This window comes from Nicotiana tomentosiformis, chromosome 9 (genome assembly GCF_000390325.3).
Source record: "Nicotiana tomentosiformis chromosome 9, ASM39032v3, whole genome shotgun sequence".
Lineage (NCBI taxonomy): Eukaryota > Viridiplantae > Streptophyta > Magnoliopsida > Solanales > Solanaceae > Nicotiana > Nicotiana tomentosiformis.
This window is the reverse complement of record NC_090820.1, coordinates 74,542,603-74,567,813: the sequence shown is the minus strand read 5'-3', so window position 1 is coordinate 74,567,813 and position 25,211 is coordinate 74,542,603. Positions and strand designations below refer to the sequence as shown.

The following is a 25,211-nucleotide window of genomic DNA, read 5'->3' as shown; positions in this document are numbered from 1 at the left end:
ACACCAGATTTTGGGGTGATTATGGGTTGTCCTGTATTGAAATTGTTAAGAATATTATTATCTATTCTGTTAATTCCATCTTTTACTAGTTATTGAAGGAAATATGATTTCAGAAATATTAAAATGAGAACCAAATTAAGTAGTTATTCTTTTTTGGCTTGCTTGACAGCGGTGTCCGGCGCCATCACTACCCTTAATGGATTTTGGGTCGTGACAAGTGTTATTATAAAAAGGGAAGGCAGTAGGTTACTAATACAGGTTGTATCAGGCATAAATACAGGATGTATTCATATATCTTAATTTTGTCAATGCAAGTACTTATAGCAAAAAACATCTTACAGTCATACGTGTAGACAATGCCTCATTCAATGTAAGGATCTCCTAGTATTGTTTCCCAAGCATTGTGTATGTGTGTGAAGCTTCTTTTCGATTGCTGCAATTCCAACGTCCAAACATCTTCCTAAATTCTTATAGGAAGTCGTATATTAGCAATTCTCTTGCTGATACAAGTGCCGAATTGATTGACTTAGTAATATTTGACGTCATGGTCCATCCCCAGTTAACAAGTGCATACAACCTAGCCCACTCTTCGTATCCAACTAATTCCAAGTAATCTTTCACCCGAATATCTACCTTCTCTACATTTTCCATTAGACTATCAAATTAATTCTGTGTATATGCTTTTGCCATTGAAAAGTATACCTCGCTCAACTTTGCATGACTCTTTTTGAGTATAATCATATACATAGTTGTATCATGTTGTCAAGACCCAAAACCAACCCGTCGTGATGGCGCCTATCATGGTACTAGGCAAGCCGACTATTCAAACATGTCTAATACTTTAAAACTTTGAAAGATATGAAAACAACTTAATTAAGGGAAAATCTTTTAAAAATAGGATAGGAAGTCATAATTCAATACATAATCTCTCCCAAAAATTGTGGTGTCACCGAGTACATGTGCATCTACATAAAGATATAGTCTGGTACACCATCTAGAAAATAAAACTAAAATAAATAACATGAAAGATAAGGGAGGAGAGTCAAGGTTTGCGAACGCCCAACAGCTACCTTGATGATCTTCGAATGTCCGGACTCCGCAACTCAGCAACCGCCGTGACCGGAAATACTTGAATCTGCACACGAGGTGCAGGGTGTAGCGTGAGTACAACAAACTCAATAAGTAACAAGTCTAACCTATGGTCTAAAAGCAGTGACAAGCTCTAACAATACAGTAAGGATACCGAGTTTAGCAATGTCGAAAAATAGACATGCTTCTAGGTTCAACAATTAAGTTTAGCACAGGTAGAAATGGGCCAAGTGTGACTGATAATATGAAAATGACATCTATATATCTACATGCCAAGGTGAATACCGTATGTGATGCAACATAGTAAATTCATAGTACTCACTCTCTCAGAGCACTCAATATGCCCGTCTCAATCCTCACTCGCCACACTCAGTCACTCAGCACTATATATAGCCATAAGGCTCGTTGCGGCGTGCAACTCGATCCACATATATATAGCCATAAGGCTCTTTGCGGCATGCAACCCGATCCACATATATATATATATATATAGCCATAAGGCTCATTGCGATGCGCAACCCGATCCACTCTCACACACATACATATGCATATATATATATATATATATATATATATATATATATATATATATATATATATATGTATGTATATGTATCACTCACGGCACGAAACTCCCCCAACTCAGTCACTAATCTCTTCAGTCTCTCGGGCGTACAACACTCATGCTAAGCAACCCTAATCAATGATACGAGATGTGACAATATACGATAACAGAGACTGAGATATGGCACGTAATGATGAATCTGACTGAGTTCCAGACTGCAGTTAAACAGATAACTCAACAGCAAAAAACGACCACTGTGGGTCATAATAGTACCGACATATAGCCTAAACATGATTTATAGCATGAATCACAGCTCAAATGCTCTAACACATAGAGTACAACAAAATATTCAGATATAATAGCTAAGCGGTTCCAGGGAATCAACTAAATCATAATTTTTACGGTGCGCACCCACGCGCCCGTCACCTAACATGCGCGTCACCTCAACATAAATCACATTGCATGAAATTCAGAGTTTCATACCCTCAAAACCAAGCTTAGAAGTGTTACTTACCTCAAACCGTACAATTCCCTACTCCAACACGCTCTTGCCTCATGAATCGGCCTCCAAATGACTCTAATCTAACCACAAACAGTTCAATACAATTAACACAAGCTAAAGGATTTAATTTCATAAGAAAAACACTAAGTTATTAATCAAAAGTCAAATCAAAAGCCGCCCCTGGGACCACGTCTCAAAATCCGATAAAAGTCACAAAACCCGAAAGCCCATCCAACCACGAGTACAACCATACTAAATTTACCAAAATCCGACACCAAATTGCTACCCAAAACCCCAAATCAAACTCTCCAAATCCCTAGCCTCAAATTTCCAAATTCCACCTTAAATACACACAAATTAGGTTGGAAATTCAATGGGGAAACACAATTATTGCATAAAAATAACCACAAGTGACTTACCTCAAGAATCCCTTCTCTCAAAAATTGCCTAATCCCAAGCTTGAAATGTTAAAAATGGTGAAAATAACGGAACCCTCATTTTTAAAACACTGCCCAGGCATTTCCGCACCTGCGACCCTTTTCTTTGCTTCTGCGGTCAATTTTCCGCACCTTCGGAACTCACTTAACCTCTGCTCCTTTGCTTCTGCAGTCCCAGATTGCGCACTTGCGGACCCGCTCCTGCGCAAAATCCTTCGCTTCTACGAAAATAGCTCCCCTTCTATTTTTCCGCTTCTGCGATCTCCACTTCGTATTTGCGACCTCGCAGGTGCGGACAAAACCATCGCACATGCGAGAAATGCCCAGCCTTGTTCTAGGCCACTTCTGCGGGGCTATTCACGCACATGCAGCCTCGCACCTGCGATCAAAACCTTCGCAGGTGCGATCACACCAGTTGGAAAATTTCCAAAATTACTTCAAGTCCAAATTTGATCAGTTTCCATCCGAAATACACCCGAGGCCCCCGGGACCTCATCCAATTTTACCAACAGGTTCTAAAACACGATACAAACTAAGTCGAGCCCTCAAATCACATCAAACAACAACCAAAATACTAATCGCACCCCAATTCAAGCCTAATAAAACTAAGGAAATTCCAACTTGTACAAATGATGCCGAAACCTATCAAATCACGTCTGATTGACCTCAAATTTTACACACAAGTCATAAATGACACCACAAACCTAATCCAACTCCCGGAACCCAATCCGAGCCCAGTATCCATAAAGTCCACTCTCATCCAAACTTCCAAACACTCCAAATTTTGCCATTTCAAGCCTAATTTCACTATGGACCTCCAAATCACAACCCGGACACGCTCCTAAGTCCAAAATTACCCAACGGAGCTAACTGAACCATCAAAACTCTATTTTGGAGTCGTCTACATATAAGTCCATATCCGATCAACCTTTTTAACTTAAGCTTTCGACCTTAAGACTAAGTATCTCAATTCATTCTGAAACCTTTTCGAACCCAAACCAACTACCCCGGCAAGTCACATAACAAAATTTAAGTAGGGAATGAGCAGTAAATGGGGGAACGGGGTCACAACTCTCAAAAGGCCCGACCGGGTCGTTACATATGTATTCAGAAGTTTGTTTGGAATTGAATTACATATATATTCAATTTGTTTTTAATATACACTTCTTTATTTTATATATACATGTCCTGCTATACCTCATACCTGTATATACATCATAATGGCATTCAATTTAGTAAATTATACTTAAAATTTCATCCAGTAAGAATCTAATACACCAAGAAATCAATATGTAATAGAAAACTTGAACAAATATGCCATATAGTTATTTCAGTAATTAAAATCAGAACATGAACTAATTCCTACGTGGAGCATTTCTACAAGTACGCTTATTATGTCATCCCTGCCCACATATACTACACGAATGTTGATTTTTCTTGTGAAGCAATTCACTTAACGGCTAATCGCGCTTCTTCTTTGGCCTTCCGGGAGGTCTTTTCCATTTGGGTGATAAGACAATTTCCTCTGATATATGTGCTGGTATATTCCATTCACGTCGGTCAGGAAGTGGATACACGGGCTCCTCGTATGTCATTACAATAGACTTTGGTTTGTAATAGTCTAAGAAATAATCTTCCAGCATTAGAAACTTGCTTTTCAAGACAACCCAAGCATGTGGGCATAGTAATTCGTCAACTTGGAACCGTCCACAACTGCAAGTTTTCTCTAGGAGACAAACAATGTTATGCCTTCCTTCATCGTTCACCATGTGCAAGTATTCAGTCGATGGTACAACCTACATTAAATGGAGAAATATAAGTTGTGGACATTTGTACAAGACATATATCTGTCAATGACTTAATATAATGACCTGACCGGTTGTTTTGCTTTCTAGAATCCCGTTCCCCTAAATAAGGCTCCCTGTATATGCTTTTATTATTTTATGACTTGCGAGGATAGTTAGTTCAGGATTTGGAAGAGTTCGGGTAGAAATTGGAAAACTTGGTTCCATGGTTTGGCTTTAAAAGGATAAGTTTGACTTCGGTCAATATTTTGAGTAAATGACTTCGGAATCAGGATTTGACGGTTGCAATAGGTTTGTATGATGATTTTTGACTTCGGCGTATGTTCATATCGAGTTTTGGATAACTCTGGAGTGTTTCGGCGCCTAATAGTGAAAGTTGGCTTTTTGAAGGTTTTTAAAGTTCTTTAAATTTGGTTTGGAGTAGGTTTTGGTGTTATTGAGGTCCAATTGGGATTCTAAGATCAGAAATAATTCCGTAATGTCATTTAAGACTCGCACGCAAAATTTAGTGTAGTTCCGAGCAGTTTAAGTATGTTTCGGCGCGTTGGGAGTGAGTTAGAAGAACTTGAAGTTCATATTTATGATTTAATTGGTTTGGGGGTGTGATTCTTAGTTTTAATGTTTTTTGTGCATTCCAAGAGTTTGAGCAAGTCCATTTTACGATTTCAAACTTGTTGGTATATTTGGACGGGGCCTCAGAGGCCCCGGATGCCATTCGAACGATGCACAGATTGAGTTAAGACTCAAAAGGGATGTTGGTGCAACAGTTCTGGTATGCCCGCACCTGCGAGCTTTTGGCTGTAGGTGCGAGCCTGGAGGTGTGATTTTGCCGCAGAAGCGGCTTGGGAGCGTTTGGCCATGGACCTCAGATGCGGGTGATTGTGCACACCTGCGAGCGCGCAGGTGCGATTGGGGAAACCGCAAAAGCGGCCTGAGCCGCAGGAGCGGCACGCTCGCCGCAGAAGAGGGACAGCATAAACGGGATCCCTAGTGCCGCAGAAGTGGCATCGCAAATGCAGCCAAATGACCGCATGTGCGGAAGTTTTGCTGGGCAAACCATCATTTAATGTCGGGACTCAACCATTTTGGGTTCATTTATTTCATTGCTTGGGCGATTCTTGGAGCTCTTAGAGAGGGGATTTCACCCAACACTTTGAGGTAAGTAATTTCTACACAATATGAGTTAAATACATAATTTATGGGTAGATTTAATATGTAAATTAGTAAAAATCATGGGTTTAGGTGAAAACCTAAGTTTTTGAGAAAATGGGATTTAACCCCGAAAATGGTTATGGGATTTAGTGAAAAATCATATATATGAGTTCATGAAATTATGGGTAACAATTCTTTTCGAACATTTCCGGAGTCCGGGCACGTGGGCCCGGGAGGTGAATTTTAGGAATTCTTCAATTGGGGTTGGGTAATTGCTTTAATAATTAGGATATGAACTTTTGAGAATGTATTGACTATTTTATATAACATTTGACTAGATTCAAGTTGTTTGGCACCGAATTGAGTGTTTAAGCACAATCTTGGACCGTAAAATAGGCTTTGAGAGGAGGTAAGTCTCTTTTCTAACCTTATAAGAGGGAATTTATCCCATAGGTGAATTTAATTAATATGTGCTTCTATTTGGGGGGGGGAGGAAGCTACATACGCATGAGGTGACGAGAGTCCATACGTAGATACTAATTATGCTTATGTCTGGGTAGTTTTAGGTTTATACCATGCTTTGTTGACACCATTATGCGTTTATGCTTACTAATTGCCTTGAATAGAGCTGAGATTGAGGATTTCAAGATTTTAAAAGTTTCTAGTTGAATTTATTATTTTGGAAAGAATTGAGGGATATTATGATAACTTGAGAAATCTATGTTCAACCGCGTCGCAAGTATATTTTCGCGAGCGGGGTAAATTTCCACTATTCTCATGGGAGCGGGCCGTTCGCCTCGGCAGGTTAATAGATGCATCTATGGTTCGTACCGTTCGACCCTCGATAGTGCACACAATATATGAATATGTATTTTGGATCAGGCCGTATGTCCTCGGCATAATTCGTGCGTAATAATACCGGGAGCCCAATTATATTCGATATTGCTTCATTGGCTGGAGAGGTTAAATAGTTAAATTAGGGAAAATGATTTGGTACTTACTATCGGTGAAAGGATTATTTATTTATTTCTTGCTTATGAGTTCTATTATGATTTATATACCCCATGTTTAATTAGAATTTTAAATATTTTATTGCTGGCCCATAGTAAGTGTCAAAGTCGACCCGTCGTCACTACTTCTTCGAGGTTAGACTAGATACTTACTGGGTACATATTATTTATGTACTCACGCTATACTTCTGCACTAAATGTGCAAGATCTGAGGCAGATGCATCTGGATATCAGTCCGGCGCGCATCCTTGACTACTACGAGACTTTGCGGTGAGTTGCCTTCCGAGTCCATTCTGCAGCAGCCGAAGTCTTTTTTTGCTTTATTTTCTGTCTATTTCATTTCAGATAGTAGTGCAGTATTCTTTTGTATATTCTATTAGTAGCTCATACACTTGTGACACTAGGTCTTGGAGATTTATGCTAGTAGACACTTGATGGTTTTGGGTTATTTTACTTATCTCACTTGCTTTCAAAATTTTGATCTCTCATTTTTATTAAATTCTTACTTCTTATTTATGCACGAACTAAAAATCAACTATTTCAAATCTTTAAAAGAAAGGATCATAGAGTTAGATCACTATTAGCTTGTCTAGCGGTAACGCTGGGCGCCATCACGGCCTATAGGAGAAATTGGATCATGACACTTAACTATTAAATACAATATACATGAATACAAAATATTAAAGTGAATTGGTTAACTCAGCAATATTAAAAAAATATTTGAAATACACTGAATTCAAACACTATTTATTAGACAGAATATCAAAGTGAATACATTTATTTATGAAACACAATGAAATATAGTAAAATACTGTCAATACAAATAGAAAACCATTAAATACAACCAATGAAATATACACAATATAGCTGTAGTAACATGTATTATGAATATATAATATACAATTAATGCAAAAATATATTTTAATATATTGAATACAACCGTTAGATACAACATAATACATGCACTAGTGTTATTATAAAAAGGGAAGGCAGTAGGTTACTAATACAGGTTGTATCAGGCATAAATACATGATGTATTCATATATCTTAATTTGTCAATGCAAGTACTTATATCACAAAAAGAACTTACAGTCATACGTGTAGACAGTGCCTCATTCAATGTAAGGATCTCCTGATATTTTTTCCCAAGAGTTGTGTACGTGTGTGAAGCTTCTTTTCGATTGCTGCAATTCCAACGTCCAAACATCTTCCTAACTTCTTCTAGGAAGTCGTATATTTTCAATTCTCTTGCTGATACAAGTGCCGACTTGATTGACTCAGTGATATTTGACGTCACAGTCCATCCCCAATTTACAAGTGCATACAACCTAGCCCACTTTCCGTGTCCAGTTAATTCCAAGTAATCTTTCACCCGAATATCTACCTTCTCCACCTTTTCCATTAGACTATCAAATTCATCCTGGGTGTATGGTTTTGCCATTGAAAAGTATACCTCGCTCAACTTTGCATGACTCTTTTTGAATTTCTTATATACGTTATTCCATAGATGCCATATACAAGCAAAATGGGGTACCATAGGATACACTCTCGATACAGATTTCATAATGCTCTTATTCCTATCTGAAACGATGCACATATTTTCCCGCTCGCATAATCCACCTTAAATTGCTCAAAGAACCACAACCAAGCAACATCATTCTCTGAATCAACAACACCATATGCTAGTGGCAATATATGCCCTGTAAATACAATTGCATACAGATAAATAAATATCATTCATGTTGTATTAAAACGTCAAAATAACATATTTTATGTTAATCAAACTTATATGTATTTTTGTTAACTGACTAACCTGCACCATTCAACGTGCTAGCCGAGACGAATGTCCCTGTGTATGCTGATTTTAGGTGGCTATCATCCACAACGACGATGGGTCTACAATAATTGAACCCCTTTATAAAAGCATACAACGATATATACAAATACATAAACTCATTTTTAGGTGATTTTTCCATTCTAATATGTGAACCAGGATACGTCATATCCAGTGTATATAAGTACTATGGTAATTTATTGTATGAATCAGCTAGTTCACCCCTTAGAAAATTTATTGCCTTTTCTCTAGTGCGCCACGCCAATATGTAACTAACATCTACACCAAAGTCCGATTTCACATCATCAATTATATCCTTTGGCGTGTATTTTCTCTTATGATTAGTAAACTTGGATATAATCATTTCCCCAATCAACCTACTGGTTGCTTGACATTGCTCATACACCTTATCCTTCAACGGACATGTATGCTTATCATTGAACTCCCTCACTCTGAACATTTGCGATTTGTTAATACTAGAAGCCTTAAATTTTCATTCATAATCCTCAGAAATACATAACAATGTATAGTTGCAAATACATTTGTGTTATAAATACGATTGGTTATGTATGTATAAAACATATACATATCCTACAGCTGATTCAGCTATAGACACACAACATTTTCATTTGTCAACAAAGTTTGAATATAGAAACATACAATGAAATACATTGTATGTTACATGAATATACTATAAAATATTGTCGAATACATTGCATAAAACTATGTATTATGAACACATTAATATAAATAGTTCAATTCTCCTATAACTGTTTCAGAACATTCAATTAAAAATACTGATACAGAAATATAGATACAATAACATACATAATTCAGGATACACTTATATACATGTGAATACAACATTATATTAGTGAATACATTTATAGTATACATATGGCTACATTTACATAATACATGTGTATATACCTACTCTGAATTTGGTACTTTATGTTTATCTGATAATCTGATAAACATAGCATGAAGGAGAGCATATATTATGAATACAACATTATACTTGCTGTATTTATAATATGCTGCCATGAATACACTATAAAACTATTACGAATAAATATACATGTAGTTGAATACAACATATTGGTGAAGAGGTTGTAAGTAATAACATTTAAACCTGATAGCATTTGACCTATCAACCCGGAATTGAAACTTTTCAGCAATTGCATATTGCTACATCACCGCCTTCAATGTGGACTTATCCTTATATACTTGTCCAGACATCACCTCTTTTTGATTAGTTTTTGAAATAATCAAATCCCTTTCCGGTTCGAAAACCTCAATTGGTTCACCTGAGTATAAAAAGACTCAAGTGCAAGTATATCAACTGTATCAAATTTACTCACCCTATCGGTTTTGTCAAGTTGCATTAGGTCACTTTGAATTAAACTTCCTCCAGCTACAATTTCTTTATCCATTGTAGTTATACACAATGGATACATCCCGAATTCTTTGTTCTCTTTTTTCAACTCTACATAAACCCTGTAACCCATGTCGTTGTGTATTTCCATAGGTGTGCAATTTTCTTCCACATTGTATTCAATTTTAATTGACTTTGAGCTCAAATCTATGCCAAGTTTCTTCAAAATTGAAGCAACCAAATCATTGTACGACGCATACTCCTTTATCTGTATCCCATCATTCGAATAATCGACATAATAATTTTCAATGCTCCACTTGCCAGAATGACGAATTATCACGGTTAAACTTGCCATCTAGAAAATCGAATTTCAAACTATTTCTGTAGATACTTGTATCACTTCCTAGCAGAACCTCGAACAATATCAGTGGAAAAAATCTCTCGAACGATACTAGGAAAAACAAGAAGGAGTGAAACTCTGAAGACTACTCTGTTTTTTGGTGTTTGTCGTCTAAAAAATCTTCTCATTAATTGGATTGATAATGTTGCGTGTTATAATGGTGTTTGTTGAGTTATATTAGGAGTGTATCATGTTAATTGATCCACTTTCCATTTTTAAACAGTTATAGAGACCTATTTTTACGTTGATTGCCATTACTGTATTCATGAATACATAGTACGAATACATGTGAATACATCGTCGTACAACTGGACTGCCCTGTTTTTTAGTCGAGTTTTGCTACTGTATTCATGAATACACTAGCATGAATACATCGAATACATTACCTTAAAAACTGAAAAGGTAGATACAGGAAGTAATTAAGTATATGATAGCTATAGGAAGTTAATAGCCACTAAACAATAGTGGTTTCTGAAAATTTCTCTTGAATAAAAGGGTGGTTGAAGTTGATGGAGAAAAAGGGAATATTTGAAGATAAGTTGAAAAAGAATGCCAATTATAATTTGAATAGAAGAACATGATCCTATAAATATCTAATAAGTATGTTTAATTTATCAGTCTCTTGTATTATATTTTTTTCAATCTTCCTGTAAAGAGGGTAATATAACTAAACAAATATTTATAATAGTTATAAACCGATTTTGTGTGAGCCCCACCTTTTTGAATGATTATTTCGTTTTAGTTTGTTTTAAAAATGACATATTTCTATATTTTCTTAATAATACGATAGATCCGCAGGAAAATAGCAAAGTACATGAATTGTTTTTTATCTTTTTCCTTTGATGAGAGTTAGAACAAACTCTCGATATGCCATCATATCTCGTTGAATATACAAATGCAGACATTCTTCTCCTTTTCCTTCAAACACCCACTTTAGCCGTCTGCTTCCAGTTCAACTTCTTCATTTTCAAAAATCGTTTTCACTGCAAATGAAGAGACTCTTGAGAAGTAGTAGAATAATCTCTACCACTGAAGGTGAAAGTGTGGTACTTGTTGCTAAACAAGGTGTACCTACTGTATTTGGGTAAAACCGAGACCACTGAGCGTCCCGGTTTTCCGGTGAGGCAAAGGGAGCAGGGACATGACCGTAAGGAATCAGAATCAGAGCGAGGATCCCCTCGTATCAGGGCTCGATCAAAACACCTGCCCTCAGAGACATCGGGACCACGTCCTCCAGATCCGGTTCGAGTCCTAAGACTTTGGAGAGAATTACCAATAAACCGCATATGACTAAAAAAGGGCCGAGATGTCCGTGCCCAATCAGATATTATGGCGTAAATCTCGGCCTGTATCGGCAGAAAATCAGTGATTAGCAAAAATGAAGATTTTTGCCTTTCTTAGAATTGTACTTAGGGTAAAACTCCCCTACTATATAAAGGGGAAGCTTATTATTCATTAGACATTGTAACATGTATACCAAGACAATATACTTCTGTTCTTTCTGTTTCTAAAAGTTATTCAAAGTTCTTTTTTTTGTTCATAAGTTCTTCATAAGTTCAAGCTCGGAACCGAAGGCAGGTTCCCCGTCAAGCCATTAACCGAGCTGGGACTCATTCTTATCATTGGTTTGGCCATTTATTACATCTTTAATTTTGTTTAATCTAACGTCATTGATCACTTGTATTGAATTAATCCACATATCCTTAAAACCGCGTATAAATTCAATTGTTATCCGTTTTAAAGGGTAAACAGTTTGGAGCCCACCATGGGGCTAAGGATAATAGTGGTAAAATTTGATACAAATTTCCATAACGCACTCTGTTTTACGCTTGTCCTTTGAGATTTTAGTTTCAGCTCAATTTAAGAATGTCAAACTCTCAATCTACTCACTTGAACGTTGATGCTGAGTCTGTCCACTATGGCAAGAACAACAATATAGTGCCCAACAACGAGGTGCCCTATGTTGACCCCATCGGAGTTCCTGTCTCTAACCCAATCGATGCCAACTCACATGTGGCCATTGACGCAAACTTGCCTACCGACCCCGAGAATAGCGTTTGCGGAGGAGCCCGATCAATGGACCAGGGTACGCATAATGGTGAAGGCGATGAGATTAATTTGCGGGTGATCTTCGAAATGTTATAATTTCAACAGGCGGTGATAGCTCAGCTACATAACCAAAGCCGCGCCCTCAGCAGAGTTGAGCCCGAACCATCCCGGGAAAACACTTGAAGGAATGAACCAACCACGGAAAGGCCGGGTGAAGTTGAACTCGGGACCAACACTGAAATAATAAAGATGCTTGAGGAACTGACAAAGCGGGTGGAATTGGGGGTAAAAGAAGATCTAAGCCAACGACAAAAAAGTAGAGACCTATAACTCCAGGGTTGAACAAATCCTAGGAGCACCCCCGATATTGAAAGGCTTGGATTCCAAGAAATTTGTCCAAAAGCCTTTCCCTCCGAGCGCGACACCGAAACCAATCTCAAACAAGTTCCGTATGCCCAATATTCTAAAGTATAAAAGAACCACAGATCCAAATGAACACGTGACCTCCTTCACGTGTTCCATCAATGGAAATGACTTAGAAGATGACAAAATCGAGTCGATTCTGCTGAAAAAGTTCAGAGAAACCCTGTCGAAAGGAGCAATGATATGGTATCACAACCTACCCCATAATTCCATTGATTTGTTTGCTATGCTTGCAGATACCTTCGTAAAAGCTCATGACGGGGCCATCAAGGTCGAGACCAGAAAATCGAACCTCTTTAAAGTGAAATAAAGAGATAACGAAATGCTCAGGGAATTAGTGTCGAGGTTTTAAATTGAACGAATGGACCTGCCTCCGGTTGCGGGCGATTGGGCAATTCAGGCGTTCACTCAAGGACTCTACCCCGAAAGCTCCTTGGCTTCACAGCAACGGAAATAGAAATTGATAGAGTACCTGACGGTAACTTGGGCTGACGTCCATAACAGGTACCAATCGAAAATCAGAGTCTAGGATGATAAGCTCGGAGCCCCTTCCGGGTCCGTTTATCCCATCAGAGCTAATGACAGGTCTAAAAGAGTTATCGATCATGAACCAAGACCAAACAGAGATCGGTATCAACCGTATAGCAGAGATCAAAGGGGTAGCGGATCCGGACGTAACCTTGCGAGGAATGAAAAAAGAAGCGATCGATGCCACAATAGTCGGAGACTCAAGGGTTAAAACAGTTTTGATACAATTTCAGCGTCGATGCTGCCGGTATCGTATCTTCCATCGGACACATCAAAGATACCAAGTTGCCTCAGCCATTACAGTTCGATCCTGCCCAAAGAGACCCTAACCTGATGTGTAAGTATCATGGCACTCACGGCCACATGATCGAAGACTGTCGATAACTAAGAGAAGAAGTGGCATGGTTATTCAATAATGGGCACCTTCGGGAATTCCTGAGTGATCGAGCCAAAAATCGCTTCAGGAATAGGGACTCCAACAAATAGACCGAACAAGAGGAACCTCATGTCATCAACATGATCATTGGTGGAGTCGACGTCCCCCAGGGGCCAATGCTAAAGCGCACTAAGGTGTCCATTACAAGGGAAAAATGAACCCGAGATTGCATACCGGAAGGGACCATCTCTTTCAACGATGAGGATGCTGAAGGCATCGTGCAACTGCATAAAGATGTACTGGTAATATCTGTACTCATAAATAAATCTCGAGTTAAGCGTGTGTTAATTGATCCAGGTAGCTTGGCCAATATTATCAGATCGAGGGTCGTAGAGCAGCTGGGTCTACAAGACCAAATAGTGCGTGCACTCCGTGTTTTAAACGGATTCAACATGGCATGCGAAACTACTAAAAGGGAGATAACCCTACCGTTAAACACCGCCGGTACCATTCAGGAAATGAAGTTCTATGTGATTAAAGGGAATATGAGATATAAGGCTCTATTTGGAAGGCCATGAATTCACAACATGAGGGAAATACCCTCAACACTGCACCATGCACTGAAGTTCCCCACACCGGGAGGGATCAAGACGATTTACGGAGAGCAGCCGGCTACAAAAGAAATGTTCGCGGTAGACAAGGTGATCCCGATGTCCGCACTCTCAACATCAAAGAACCCGGAGCTGGTTAGGAAGGAAGAAACTAAATAGCAATCACCGACACCGCCCTCGAACGAACCAGAGAAGCAAGAAGCGAGCGAGGATGGTGATTACGGAGTTTCTAGGTCGTTCATCACCCCTGACAATTATGACGCCACCAAATCAACGGTCGAGGAGATAGAGCAAGTTATACTGATCAAATACTTGCCCGATTAGAAGGTATACCTGGGCACGAGGTTAACTCCCGAGCTTAGGAAAAAACTCATTAATTTCCTTATAGCTAACGTATATTGTTTCGCTTGGTCCCATCTAGACATGATAGGGATCCCGCCAGAAATAACCATTCACAAGCTAAGCTTGGATCTGAAGTTCCACCCGGTTAAATAGAAGAGGAGGCCTCAGTCCGAAGTCAAGCATGCATTCATCAAGGACGAGGTATCCAAACTCCTTAGAATAGGTTCCATTCGGGAAGTTAAGTACCCGGATTGGTTGGCTAACGTAGTAGTAGTGCCTAAAAAGGGAAATAAATTAAGAATGTGCGTATATTACAAAGATTTGAACAAAGCATGCACCAAGGAATCTTTTCCTTTGCCTAACATCGATTGCATGATCGATGCAACGGCCGGACATGAGGTACTTAGCTTTTTCGATGCCTATTCCGAGTATAGCCAAATCCGGATGGACCCGGGCGATCAAGAAAAAACTTCCTTTATCACTAAATTTGGCACCTACTGTTATAACGTAATGTCGTTCAGACTAAAAAAATGTCGGTGCCACTTATCAATACCTAGTAAACCTCATGTTCGAAGAACAAATAGGAAAATCAATAGAAGTTTACATTGACGACATGTTAGTTAAGTCCCTGCAAGCAGAGGACCATTTGAAACATTTGCAGGAAACCTTCAACATACTGAAGAAATACAATATGAAGCTAAACCCAGAGAAATGTGCATTCGAGATCAATCCCGATAAAATCAAAGCTATAGAAGATATTACCGTGCCGGACAGTGTCAAGGCTGTTCAGAGGGTAACCGAGCGCATAGCCGCCCTGGGCCGGTTAATATCGAGGTCTTCCGATAAGAGCCATCGATGTTTCTCATTATTCAAGAAGACGAATAACTTTTCATGGACCCCAGAGTGCCAGCAAGCTTTGGAAGAACTCAAACGGCACCTTTCAAGTCCACCCTTGGTCCATACTCCGAAGGGAGACGAGCAACTGTACCTGTACTTAGCAGTATCCGAGATACCCGTAAGTCGAGTCTTTGTCCGGGAAGAGGAAGCTATGCAATTTCCTATCTATTATGTCAGTAGAACTCTAGGCGAGTCCAAAACAAGGCACCCTCACCTAGAAAAATTGGCGCTCGCTTTGCTAAGCGCCTCCAGAAAGTTAAAGTTGTACTTTCAATGCCACCCTATATGCGTCATAACTTCTTACCCACTAAAGAACATAATGCAAAAACTCGAGTTCTTGGGCCGGTTGGCCAAATGGGTCGTAGAAATGAGTGGGGTACGATATCGAATATCGACCCCAGACTGCTATCAAATCTTAAATTTTGGCAGACTTCATGGTCGACTTTACGCCGACCTTAATACCCAAAGTCGAAAAGGAATTATTGTTAACCTCAGGACCTTTCTCGAGAATCTGGACCCTCTTTACGGACGGTGCCTTGAACGCAAAGGGGTTCGAACACGACATCATGTTGAATCCACCTACGAGTAACATAGTTAGGCAATCTATTAAAATTGTGAAGTTGACTAACAATGAGGCCGAGTATGAGGCCATGATTGCAGGTTTTGAATAGGCTAAAAGCCTGGGAGCCGAAGTGGTCGAAGCTAAGTGTGACTCCCTCATTGTGGTTAATCAAGTCAATGGAATATTCGAAGTAAAAGAGGAATGAATGTGAAGGTACTTAGACAAATTATAGGTAACGTTGCATCGATTCAAGGAATGGACCCTACATCTCATACCCCGAGATCAAAATAGCGAAGTCGATACTCTAGCTCACTTGGGGTCGTCGGTTGATGATGATGAATTCAGCTTAGGAACGATCGTATAGCTCATGAAATCAATAATAGAAGAAGGCCATGCTGAGATAAACTCAACAAGTTTAACTTGGGACTAGAGAAACAAGTATATAGACTACTTAAAGACTGGAAGTTGCCCTCGAATCCTAAAGAATCGAGAGCTCAGCGCACGAAGGCGGCCAAGTTTATCTTATCCGAAGATACTCTATTCAAAGAACATTCGATGATCCACTCGCCATATGCTTGGGGCCAGGGGATACCAAATATGTTTTGAGGGAAGTTCATGAAGGCACCCGCGGAAATCATTCGGGGACAGAATCTTTGGTTCGTAAGATAATCAGAGCCGGCTATTACTGGATCGACATGGAGAAGGACGCAAAGGACTTTGTACGGAGATGCGACGGCTGTCAGAGGCATGCACCATCGATCCATCAACCCGGAGAGCTACTACATTTGGTCTTGTCACCTTGGCTATTCATGAAGTAGGGAATGAAAATTATCGGTCCCTGGCCGTGGGCAACCGGTAAGGCTCAATTCATACTGTTTATGATCGACTATTTTTCTAAGTGGGTCGAAGCTCAAGCGTTTGAGAAGGTCCGAGAAAAAGAAGTCGTCGACTTCATTTGGGACCACATAATATGCCGATTCGGAATATCGGCCGAGATAGTGTGTGATAACGGGAAATAATTCATTGGCAACAAAGTAAACAATTTTTTTGAGGACCATAAGATCAAAAAGATCTTGTCAACACCCTACCACCCCAGTGGGAGCAGACATGCAGAATCTACAAACAAGACCATATTTCAAAACCTGAAGAAAAGGTTGACCGATGCCAAAGGGAAATGGTAGGAAATTCTGCCCGAAGTCTTGTGGGCATACCGTATAACCTCAAAATCTAGTATCGGGGCCACTCCATTTTCATTGGTCTACGGTGCCGAAGCACTAATACTGGTAGAAGTGGGAGAACTGAGCCTCAGGTTTTGATATGCGACCAAAGAATCAAACGGTGAGGCCATGAGCACGAGTCTGGAACTATTGGATGTGAGGCGCGAGGTCGTCCTAGTCCGGTTGGCCGCCCAGAAATAGTGGATAGGAAGATATTACAACCAAAGAGACAACCTCCGACACTTTAATATCGGGAACTTAGTGTTAAGGAAAGTAATACTGCACACCTGGAACCCGAACGAGGGGAAGCTGGGACCGAATTGGGAAGGACCATATCGAGTCATCAGGATTATTGGTAAAGGTTCATACAAACTCGAAGTAGGAAACGATACATAACTACCGAACAACTGGAATGTGACTCACTTAAAGCGATACTATTGCTAAGGTGTGACCTCATTCACCTTTTTGTAATATTACAAATTAGACTAACGCCTACAGGCAACAACCAAAGGAGAATAGGACAATTAGGTCTGAAAGCACGCGTTGCACTCTTTTTTCCTTGAATCGGTTTTGTCCCAAATGGGTTTTCCGGTAAGGTTTTTAATGAGGCAACAATAAATCTTGCTAACTTAGAATTGAAGACCGGTTTTAAATCGGAGTCAATGATCTCATCAACAGTATCTGAGCCCTCTCAAGATTGACCTCGAATAATGGGGGTCATCATCCCCGGGTCAAGCTTCTTAGCAAGGAAAGAAGGAAACTTTGTCCTTGAATAGTCTAGGCTCGGTGGTTAGGATTTATTGTAAGGGTCAAACAGTCAAGTGAACAGTGCCCATATAGGCCACCTTAGCCATAATACAAGCTTTTACACGCTTTTAATCTTGTACGTTACACACAGAAATGAAAGGAAGTTTCGACCTTGCTATTACATACTTTTGCTTCTTAAAGCGTCGAGCCTAAGGGTTATTCCTACACGGGGACAATCAAGCCCAAGGGCCACCCCTATCCGAGCCCAAAGGGCTACCCCCATTCAGGGGCTGTTTTTTGAAATAAGTTCGGGCGGTTCCGTTCATCAAAACTCGGAGGCACAAAACCTATTAGGTAATGCGTAAACCTAAAAGGCTACGACCGCCCTAAAAAATGGTTTGGAGACGTCCGGAACCTGTAATCAAAACGTAAGGCCTTCAACAAAATTCTAAACCTGTTAAAAAGTTACCCTCGATAAAGGGCTCGTCTAAGAATACTTAAGCATCTTGGGAAAACTTTCGGTTACTCCGAGTTTTCAAAAGCTTCGAGTAAAAATTGCATCGAGGTCAGGTTTTGTTCGGACCTCCGAAAAATAAATAATTTATTACTACGTCTGATTCTGTGCTAAGGCATTAGAAATATTCACAATTATAAAAAGATGCTAAGACATTAGGGACTTGAAATTGCCAAAAGGGGGAAATTTTATATATTCCAGAATAGCTTTACAAAAGCCCAACAAAAACGGCCTCAAAATGAACAAAATATATGTATAGAATACAAAAACTAAAATATCCTAAGGCATTTATGTCTGATCTTCGCCGGAGCCCGATTCGTCACCAGAACCATCGGGGCCTTCGGATTCTTCGGAGCCCTCCTCACTTTGGGGTTCGACTAGCTTATGCGCCTCGACTTCAAGTCTTTTTGCCTCATCGACCTCGGCAGATAAGTCGAAGCCTCGGGCATGGATTTATTTGAGGGTCTCCCTTCGGTATAGCCGCCTCACGTACTCAGCAGTGGTCTTCAGGAGGGCCTCGACTGCTTTGACATTGGCCTTGTATTGAGCCACCATCTCATTAGCATCGGATGAGGTTATCTCCAACTTGAACCTCGTTATTTCAAGCTCTTTACCAAAGGCATCCCGTTCAGCTATGGCCGAGCCCAGTTGTGTTCGGAGATCCTCATTTTGATGAGACCATTTATCAGACTTCACCTTCGCCACCCGAAGTTGAACTTCCATTGAAGACAGCTTGGCCTAGGCGATCTCCTTCTCCGAGGCCAGCATGACCATCTTGCTTTTCCACCCATATGCCATTACCTGGATCTTATCCATCTACTTTCGGAGTTGGTCGATCTTCTGCTGGACCTGCGAGGTATTGTTGTTAGCCACTGCGACCGGATCATCATTTCTAACTTAAAAAACCTTTACATTTTCCACCAAGTTGCATCCAACTCGGCCTGTAGGTTCTTAATGACCCCTTCTTGTTGCTCGCTGAGAAGCCTGTACATGTGCCTTTTCTGGGAAAGCTCCTTGATCTCAAGCTCAAGATGGTTCACCTCAACTCGGTACCGAAGGAAGCTCTCATGATGAAGCACCGAGACCTGCAAAAAGGTGAAGAACATGAGAAATATCAAAAACCTAAGTAAAAGTTCGAAGGAAAGCAATGATGCCTTACCCGATTTAGTATCTGTTGGGCCTCATTGAAAAGGCACGCACATTCATCTCGTTCATTTTTGCCTGGTCTTCCTCTGTCATCAGGCATCGAAAGTAGCTAGCTATCCCCACAGGAGCGGACAAAACCCAGGCATCCTCCGGGACGGTCAGAATAACTGATCTTTTGAGATCGGGGTCCACACTTGGAGTAGGGGACTGGTTGATCCATTTCGGGCTCGAACTCGGCCTGCCAGCTTCCGAAGATGTGTCCTTCTTCGGAACTTCTAGGTCATCCATCCCGGAGAAGTCTTTCAAAGAAGACGAGTTTACACCCTCGAAAAAAGAATAAAGGAGATCGTCCATGCCATGGACCTCCTCATTGGACTTCTCCTTTCTCGCTTGGGCCTCCTCGAGCATGGACTTAGTGTAGGAGGGTGTCCCTAAAATATCTATTAATCGGGTGCTTCCTTTGGAGCGAAGCCAACGTCCTAGGGAGTGTCACCCCGAGTATCCACCTCGATCTCTTGGGTCTGAGTGGGGTCAACCTTATGAGTCTCCCCCTCGGATGCCTCCTGCTCCCCGGGAAAGGTCGTCCCGTGGGTAACAAAAATAAGCTCATCCTCCGGCTCGTCCCTAAGCCGGAGAAGAGAGTCGAAATCCGGCACTCGGGAGCTAGAGCCCCTCCTAGGCTTGTGGGCCACCTTTTCTTTGGTTTCTTCACCTCGGAGCCCGGGGAGCCCGAATGTTGTCTTTTCCTTTTCTTGCCACCCAATGGAGGGATCAACGGATGGGGGCACGTCCTCGTCCCCTTCCACAGGCCTAAGTTCGGTGGTCTTAGGAAAACCTACAGTAACAAAGGGGAAGAGAAGTTAGTGTAATGAAAGATAGAAACATGGTATTAACTATTTAGAAAGAGGCCTTACCATGAGAACAAGCCTCCCATCGTCCCTTCGAGAGTCCGCTCCATGTGCGCTCAAAATACAAAATCTAAGTAAAAATGCCCTCGATCCATTCCTTTAGCCACAGAACCACATTCGGAACCCGGGCGACAGCTGCACAACCACAAGCATGAATGAGAAAAAAGAAATTAAAGGAAAAGAAAATCTTTGACGCTTGCAGAGAGATTGCACTTACATGATACGTTTCACCTCTCAGGGAATGGCATGTACTCAGGGTAAATCAAGTCTTCAGTATTTACCCGAACGAAGTGTCCCTTCCAGTCCCGGTCTCGGTCAACACTCGAAAAAGGGGCCTTGCTGGCCCATCGAGTAAGTTTGATCAGTCCCCCTCGAAATATTCGGGAACTGTATAATCGAAGTAGATGATCGATCGTGAACTGACGAGACTCGATCTTGTCCAAGAAGAAGCAGAGAAGGATCACGATCCTCCATAGCGACAGATGGATTTGCCCAAGGCACACCTCGTACATCTTGCAAAAATCCAGAATAATTGGGTCCACCGGGCCCAGCATGAAGGGTAAGTCTAAACACTCAAGTACCCCTCCACGTGGGTAGTAATGGCGTCCTCAGGCCCCGGGACTACTACGTATTTGCCTTCCCAATTGCAGTCCTTTCGGACCATGGGAATAATGTCTTTGGTCATGGAGCATATGTACGTTGATGCTTCTTCACCCCTATCCTGTTTGCGTGAGGGTGTCTCAACCTTAAAGTCATCTGCAGTTGAGCAGCCCCCGGTAATGAACACTTTTAAGGGAGGCTCGAATGCTGGTTCGTTAGCAGCCACCTCAGGAGAAGCCGTTTCAAGGGCAACTACTTCAGGGGCAACCGCCTCAGTACCGGCGGTTGGTTGAGAAGATAAAGAGGCAACCTATTGAGGAACAAATTTTGATGTTTTGGACATTGTTATCTGGGAGAGGTTTGAAAATTTAAAGAAAGAATGCAAAGTTTTGGAAAAATGAGTTTTGAAGATGAAGAACAGAGTATGAATATTTGAAGAAAATTTGGGTAAAAATCTGGATATCACTACAAAAATTGAAGAACAAGGATGAATATATGAAGGTTTGAAGGAGGTTTGATGATGGTTGGAAAGCTTGAAGGTAATAATTTCGTCAAAAAGTAGAAAAAGAACAAAGAGTGGAAGCTTTTATAGGGAAACAGGCAATGCTTCGCATTCGGGGGCAACCAGTCGATGAGCGACACGTATCCGAAGTCAGAACGACGTGACTAATGGGACATTTTGGCTCCCTCGTCGTAACGTACGAAGGAAGGAACCGGAGAACATCTGCCGTTTCCCATCGTTTTGGCAAGCCTACTCTCTGAGAAATGAGGGGACTATCTGTATATGGGTAAAATCGAGACCACTGAGCGCCCCAGTTTCCCGGTGAGGTAAACGAAGCAGGGACATGACCGTAAGGAATCAGAATCAGAGCGAGGAGCCCCTCGTATCAGGGCTCGAGCAAAACACCTGCCCTTGGAGACATCGAGACCATGTCCTCTAGGTCCGGTTCAAGTCCCAAGACTTCGAAGAGTATTACCAAACAACTACACATGACTAACAAAGGGTCGTGATGTCTATGCCCAATCGGATATCACAGAGTAAACCTCGTCCCGTATCGGCAGAAAATCAGTGATTAGCAAAAATGAAGATTTTCGCATTTCTTAGAATTGTACTTAGGGTAAAACTCCCCTACTATATAAAGGGGAAGCTTATTATTTATTAGACATTATAACATGCATACCAAGACAATATACTTATGTTCTTTCTATTTCTAAAAGTTATTCAAAGTTCTTATTTTTGTTCATAAGTTCTTCATAAGTGCAAGCTCGGAACCGAAGGTAGGTACCCCGTTAAGCCATTAACCGAGCTCAGACTCACTCTTATCATTGGTTTGGCCATTTATTACGTCTTCTATTTTGCTTAATCTAATGTCATTGATCACTTGTATTGAATTAATTCGCATATCCTTAAAACCACATATAAATTCAATTGTTATCCGTTTTTAAGGGTAAACACCTACGACTATCATTGATCAGACAGTTTCTGTTCCTATTTCATCTTCAGATATCCTCACCATGTTCTTTCTGGCTCATTCTTTCTTTTCTGTTTCTAAAGAAAGTGTTTTAAGCATATTTGTTTATTTTGTCAAAAACTGAATAAAAATAAAGCATAGACAAGGATTTTGATATAATGGTGTTTACCAGTAAAATGGTACAGTTAAAATTATACGTGGTTTCTAGATAAGTGAACTAATTTGATCCTGAAATAATGTAATAATTGAAGAAATATAAAATACTTAGCCTTAAAATATAGATGAAATAACAGAGATGGCAGTTCCGGGAGCAAGGTTTCCGGGCACATCAATTATGAGATTAAAAGGCGGAAAAGTAAAATTGTATTAAGCTTTATATCGAATATGGTATAAGTTTTGCCAGAAAATTCATGTCCTCTACAATGATATCTAGGCTCACTATTTATAGGTATGTCTAGGGAAGAAGGTCCTAGGATCGTTCCCTCCTTTATTGTCAATTATGAGGGTCATTGATGAAGATGTAATGGTGAATATAAATTCCAAATTCTATGTAACGGGCCATCGCTCTTAATACTGCAGAATATTCCTTATTAAATGCTACCGGGCGCAGAGCATTTAATACACCTTTATGAACATTATCCCTTCCGGATGACCACGTGTCTTTCCTTCAGATGACCACGTGTCATATCATATTTCACCCTATACAGATAGTCCCCCTGCTTTCCGGTGATATAACTTTGTGTTACCGGGAAGTTGGTAGAAACACTCTTTTGGCGGGAATTACTATAACTCCCTCAGAAGGCTTCTGACGGTTGATTAGATGCATGTCTCTCCGCATTTAATGCCCTGAACATGCGTCATCCCACGATTTAGCACAACGTTTGCTGATTATCGAGGTAATCATGGCCATGAATTTAGCCGCCAAAAGTTTACTTATACGCATCATTCTTTTCCTTTGCACTTCACAATTTCTCAAACTTCTGATTTGCATCTTTGTTTTACATCCTTCCTCTAATTCTCTTCAAACAAAATCCTTTTCATTCTTCTTATTCAATGGCTTCTTCCTCCAAGCATGCCGGTTCTTCAAAGAACAAGAACAAAGCCGAGGACTCTGCTCCTCCAACGGTGGGTTCCATTATCCTAAAGAGACTTAGTACCACAAAGGACTTAGAAGAGAAATTCCCTACTGCTAACCCTCGTACATGGACTGTTAGTAGGTACCCTTCTTCTATTCGTCCTTCCAGCATTCCTACTGTGAAGGAAGACTGTCGCTGCCATGAGTTGGATATCATTGCTCCTGATCTATCGGAGTGAGTGACCCTTCCCAAGGAAGGTTTTACATACTTTTATACGTATCCCTTTACTTTGGGTGCGCTTTCTTTGAGTGGAGATCTTGATTTCGTGATTGCGGATGGTTGCCTGCCTTCGACGCTTCTACCAGGAGACTGGAAAGGATCTAACCTTAGCTCATATGATGAATCTCTATTCTCCCAAAATCTTCTATGGGGGAATGATAAACCTCTGTAAGCATGGCCACCATGTTTTGCTGTCTAGTATAGATGATGGCAATGAATGAGGGTGGATGGAATGATTCATTGCAGTCACCAACAACGACATCATTTCGGAAACGACTTCATCCTTTCCGGCCGCTTGGAACCGCACTCGTAAGCTCTTTGTTTAGTATTTCCTTTTACTAAATATTTTTCTATAGTCGTATTGATCCTCCATCCTTCGTTTGTTTTAGTAACTCGATGGATCCCACCGGTGATGGAAGGCTTGGACTGGTGGGTTTAAAAGATATCGGACGTCACGACGTCCGAAACTTATTTGTGGAAAGAACTGACCCTTAAATACGGGTAGAAGGCCAAATATCATGGTAATTTTAACTTACCTTGCTTTCATTTTTTTTTTGTATATGGAGAACTTGGTTGAACCCTTCTGACTTGTTCATAAAATTAGGTCTACCTGCGAGCTCTGTTGCTGTCCCCGATGAGGATGTCTTGTCTAATCTTGCTAATGCAGCAAGGCTGCTTCAGGAGGCACTTACTCGAACAAGTATCTCCGAGCCTATTTTGGGTGCAAACACTTATTTACGGAGTCCCCGGCCGGAGGATAAACAACTGAAGAGAAGACATTTCTCTGTGGCCGGGGAAAATAATAAGAGGGCAAAGATTGATGCCCCCGAGTCATCTCTGGTGGCGATGGTGACTGGTCCACCTTCCGGGACGGTCATAGACACCGTGATGATTGATGATAATGAAGAAGTTAGTGATGAGGGAGCTTATCTACATAGAAGACAACGATCCTCATCGTCTCAACATGATGCTTGACCTGTTGAGAGAGTTACACTAACCAAAGACAATGCCTCAACACTTTGAGGAGAGTTTGATTTGGTAGATAATGTCAATTCCCATTTTCGGGCCCCAATTGCTGTGTCCGGTATTGTGGGGCTAAGTATGAGGTCCTTGCCATCTTTGGTTGGCGAGCATACAACAACCAGCACTGCATTTGATGCAGCTGCTTCTCACTCTTCAACTCCATCAACTTTATCTCACTCTTCACCAATACCAGCAACTGCTACATCACTTCCATCTTCATCCACTCTTCCACCAACAATTGCTACATCACCTTCACCGGCCGTACCTTAACA

At 40.7% G+C, this 25,211-nt stretch overlaps 2 protein-coding genes across 2 annotated transcripts; one reads left to right on the top strand and one right to left on the bottom strand.

The window, feature by feature from the left end:
* Positions 1 to 4,053: 4,053 nt before the first annotated feature.
* Positions 4,054 to 8,001, bottom strand: LOC104105459 (uncharacterized). The gene is made up of 2 exons (XM_070185103.1): positions 7,651 to 8,001; positions 4,054 to 4,389 (listed from the first exon to the last, which is right to left on the bottom strand). Exons 1-2 carry the CDS (start codon positions 7,999 to 8,001, stop codon positions 4,054 to 4,056), a joined length of 687 nt encoding a protein of 228 aa, XP_070041204.1.
* Positions 8,002 to 23,614: 15,613 nt separating this feature from the next.
* On the top strand, positions 23,615 to 24,891 carry LOC138898992 (uncharacterized). Its single transcript, XM_070185102.1, has 2 exons — positions 23,615 to 23,759; positions 24,521 to 24,891. The coding sequence occupies exons 1-2, from the start codon at positions 23,615 to 23,617 to the stop codon at positions 24,889 to 24,891; spliced, it is 516 nt and encodes a 171-aa protein (XP_070041203.1).
* The last annotated feature ends 320 nt before the right edge of the window (positions 24,892 to 25,211 follow it).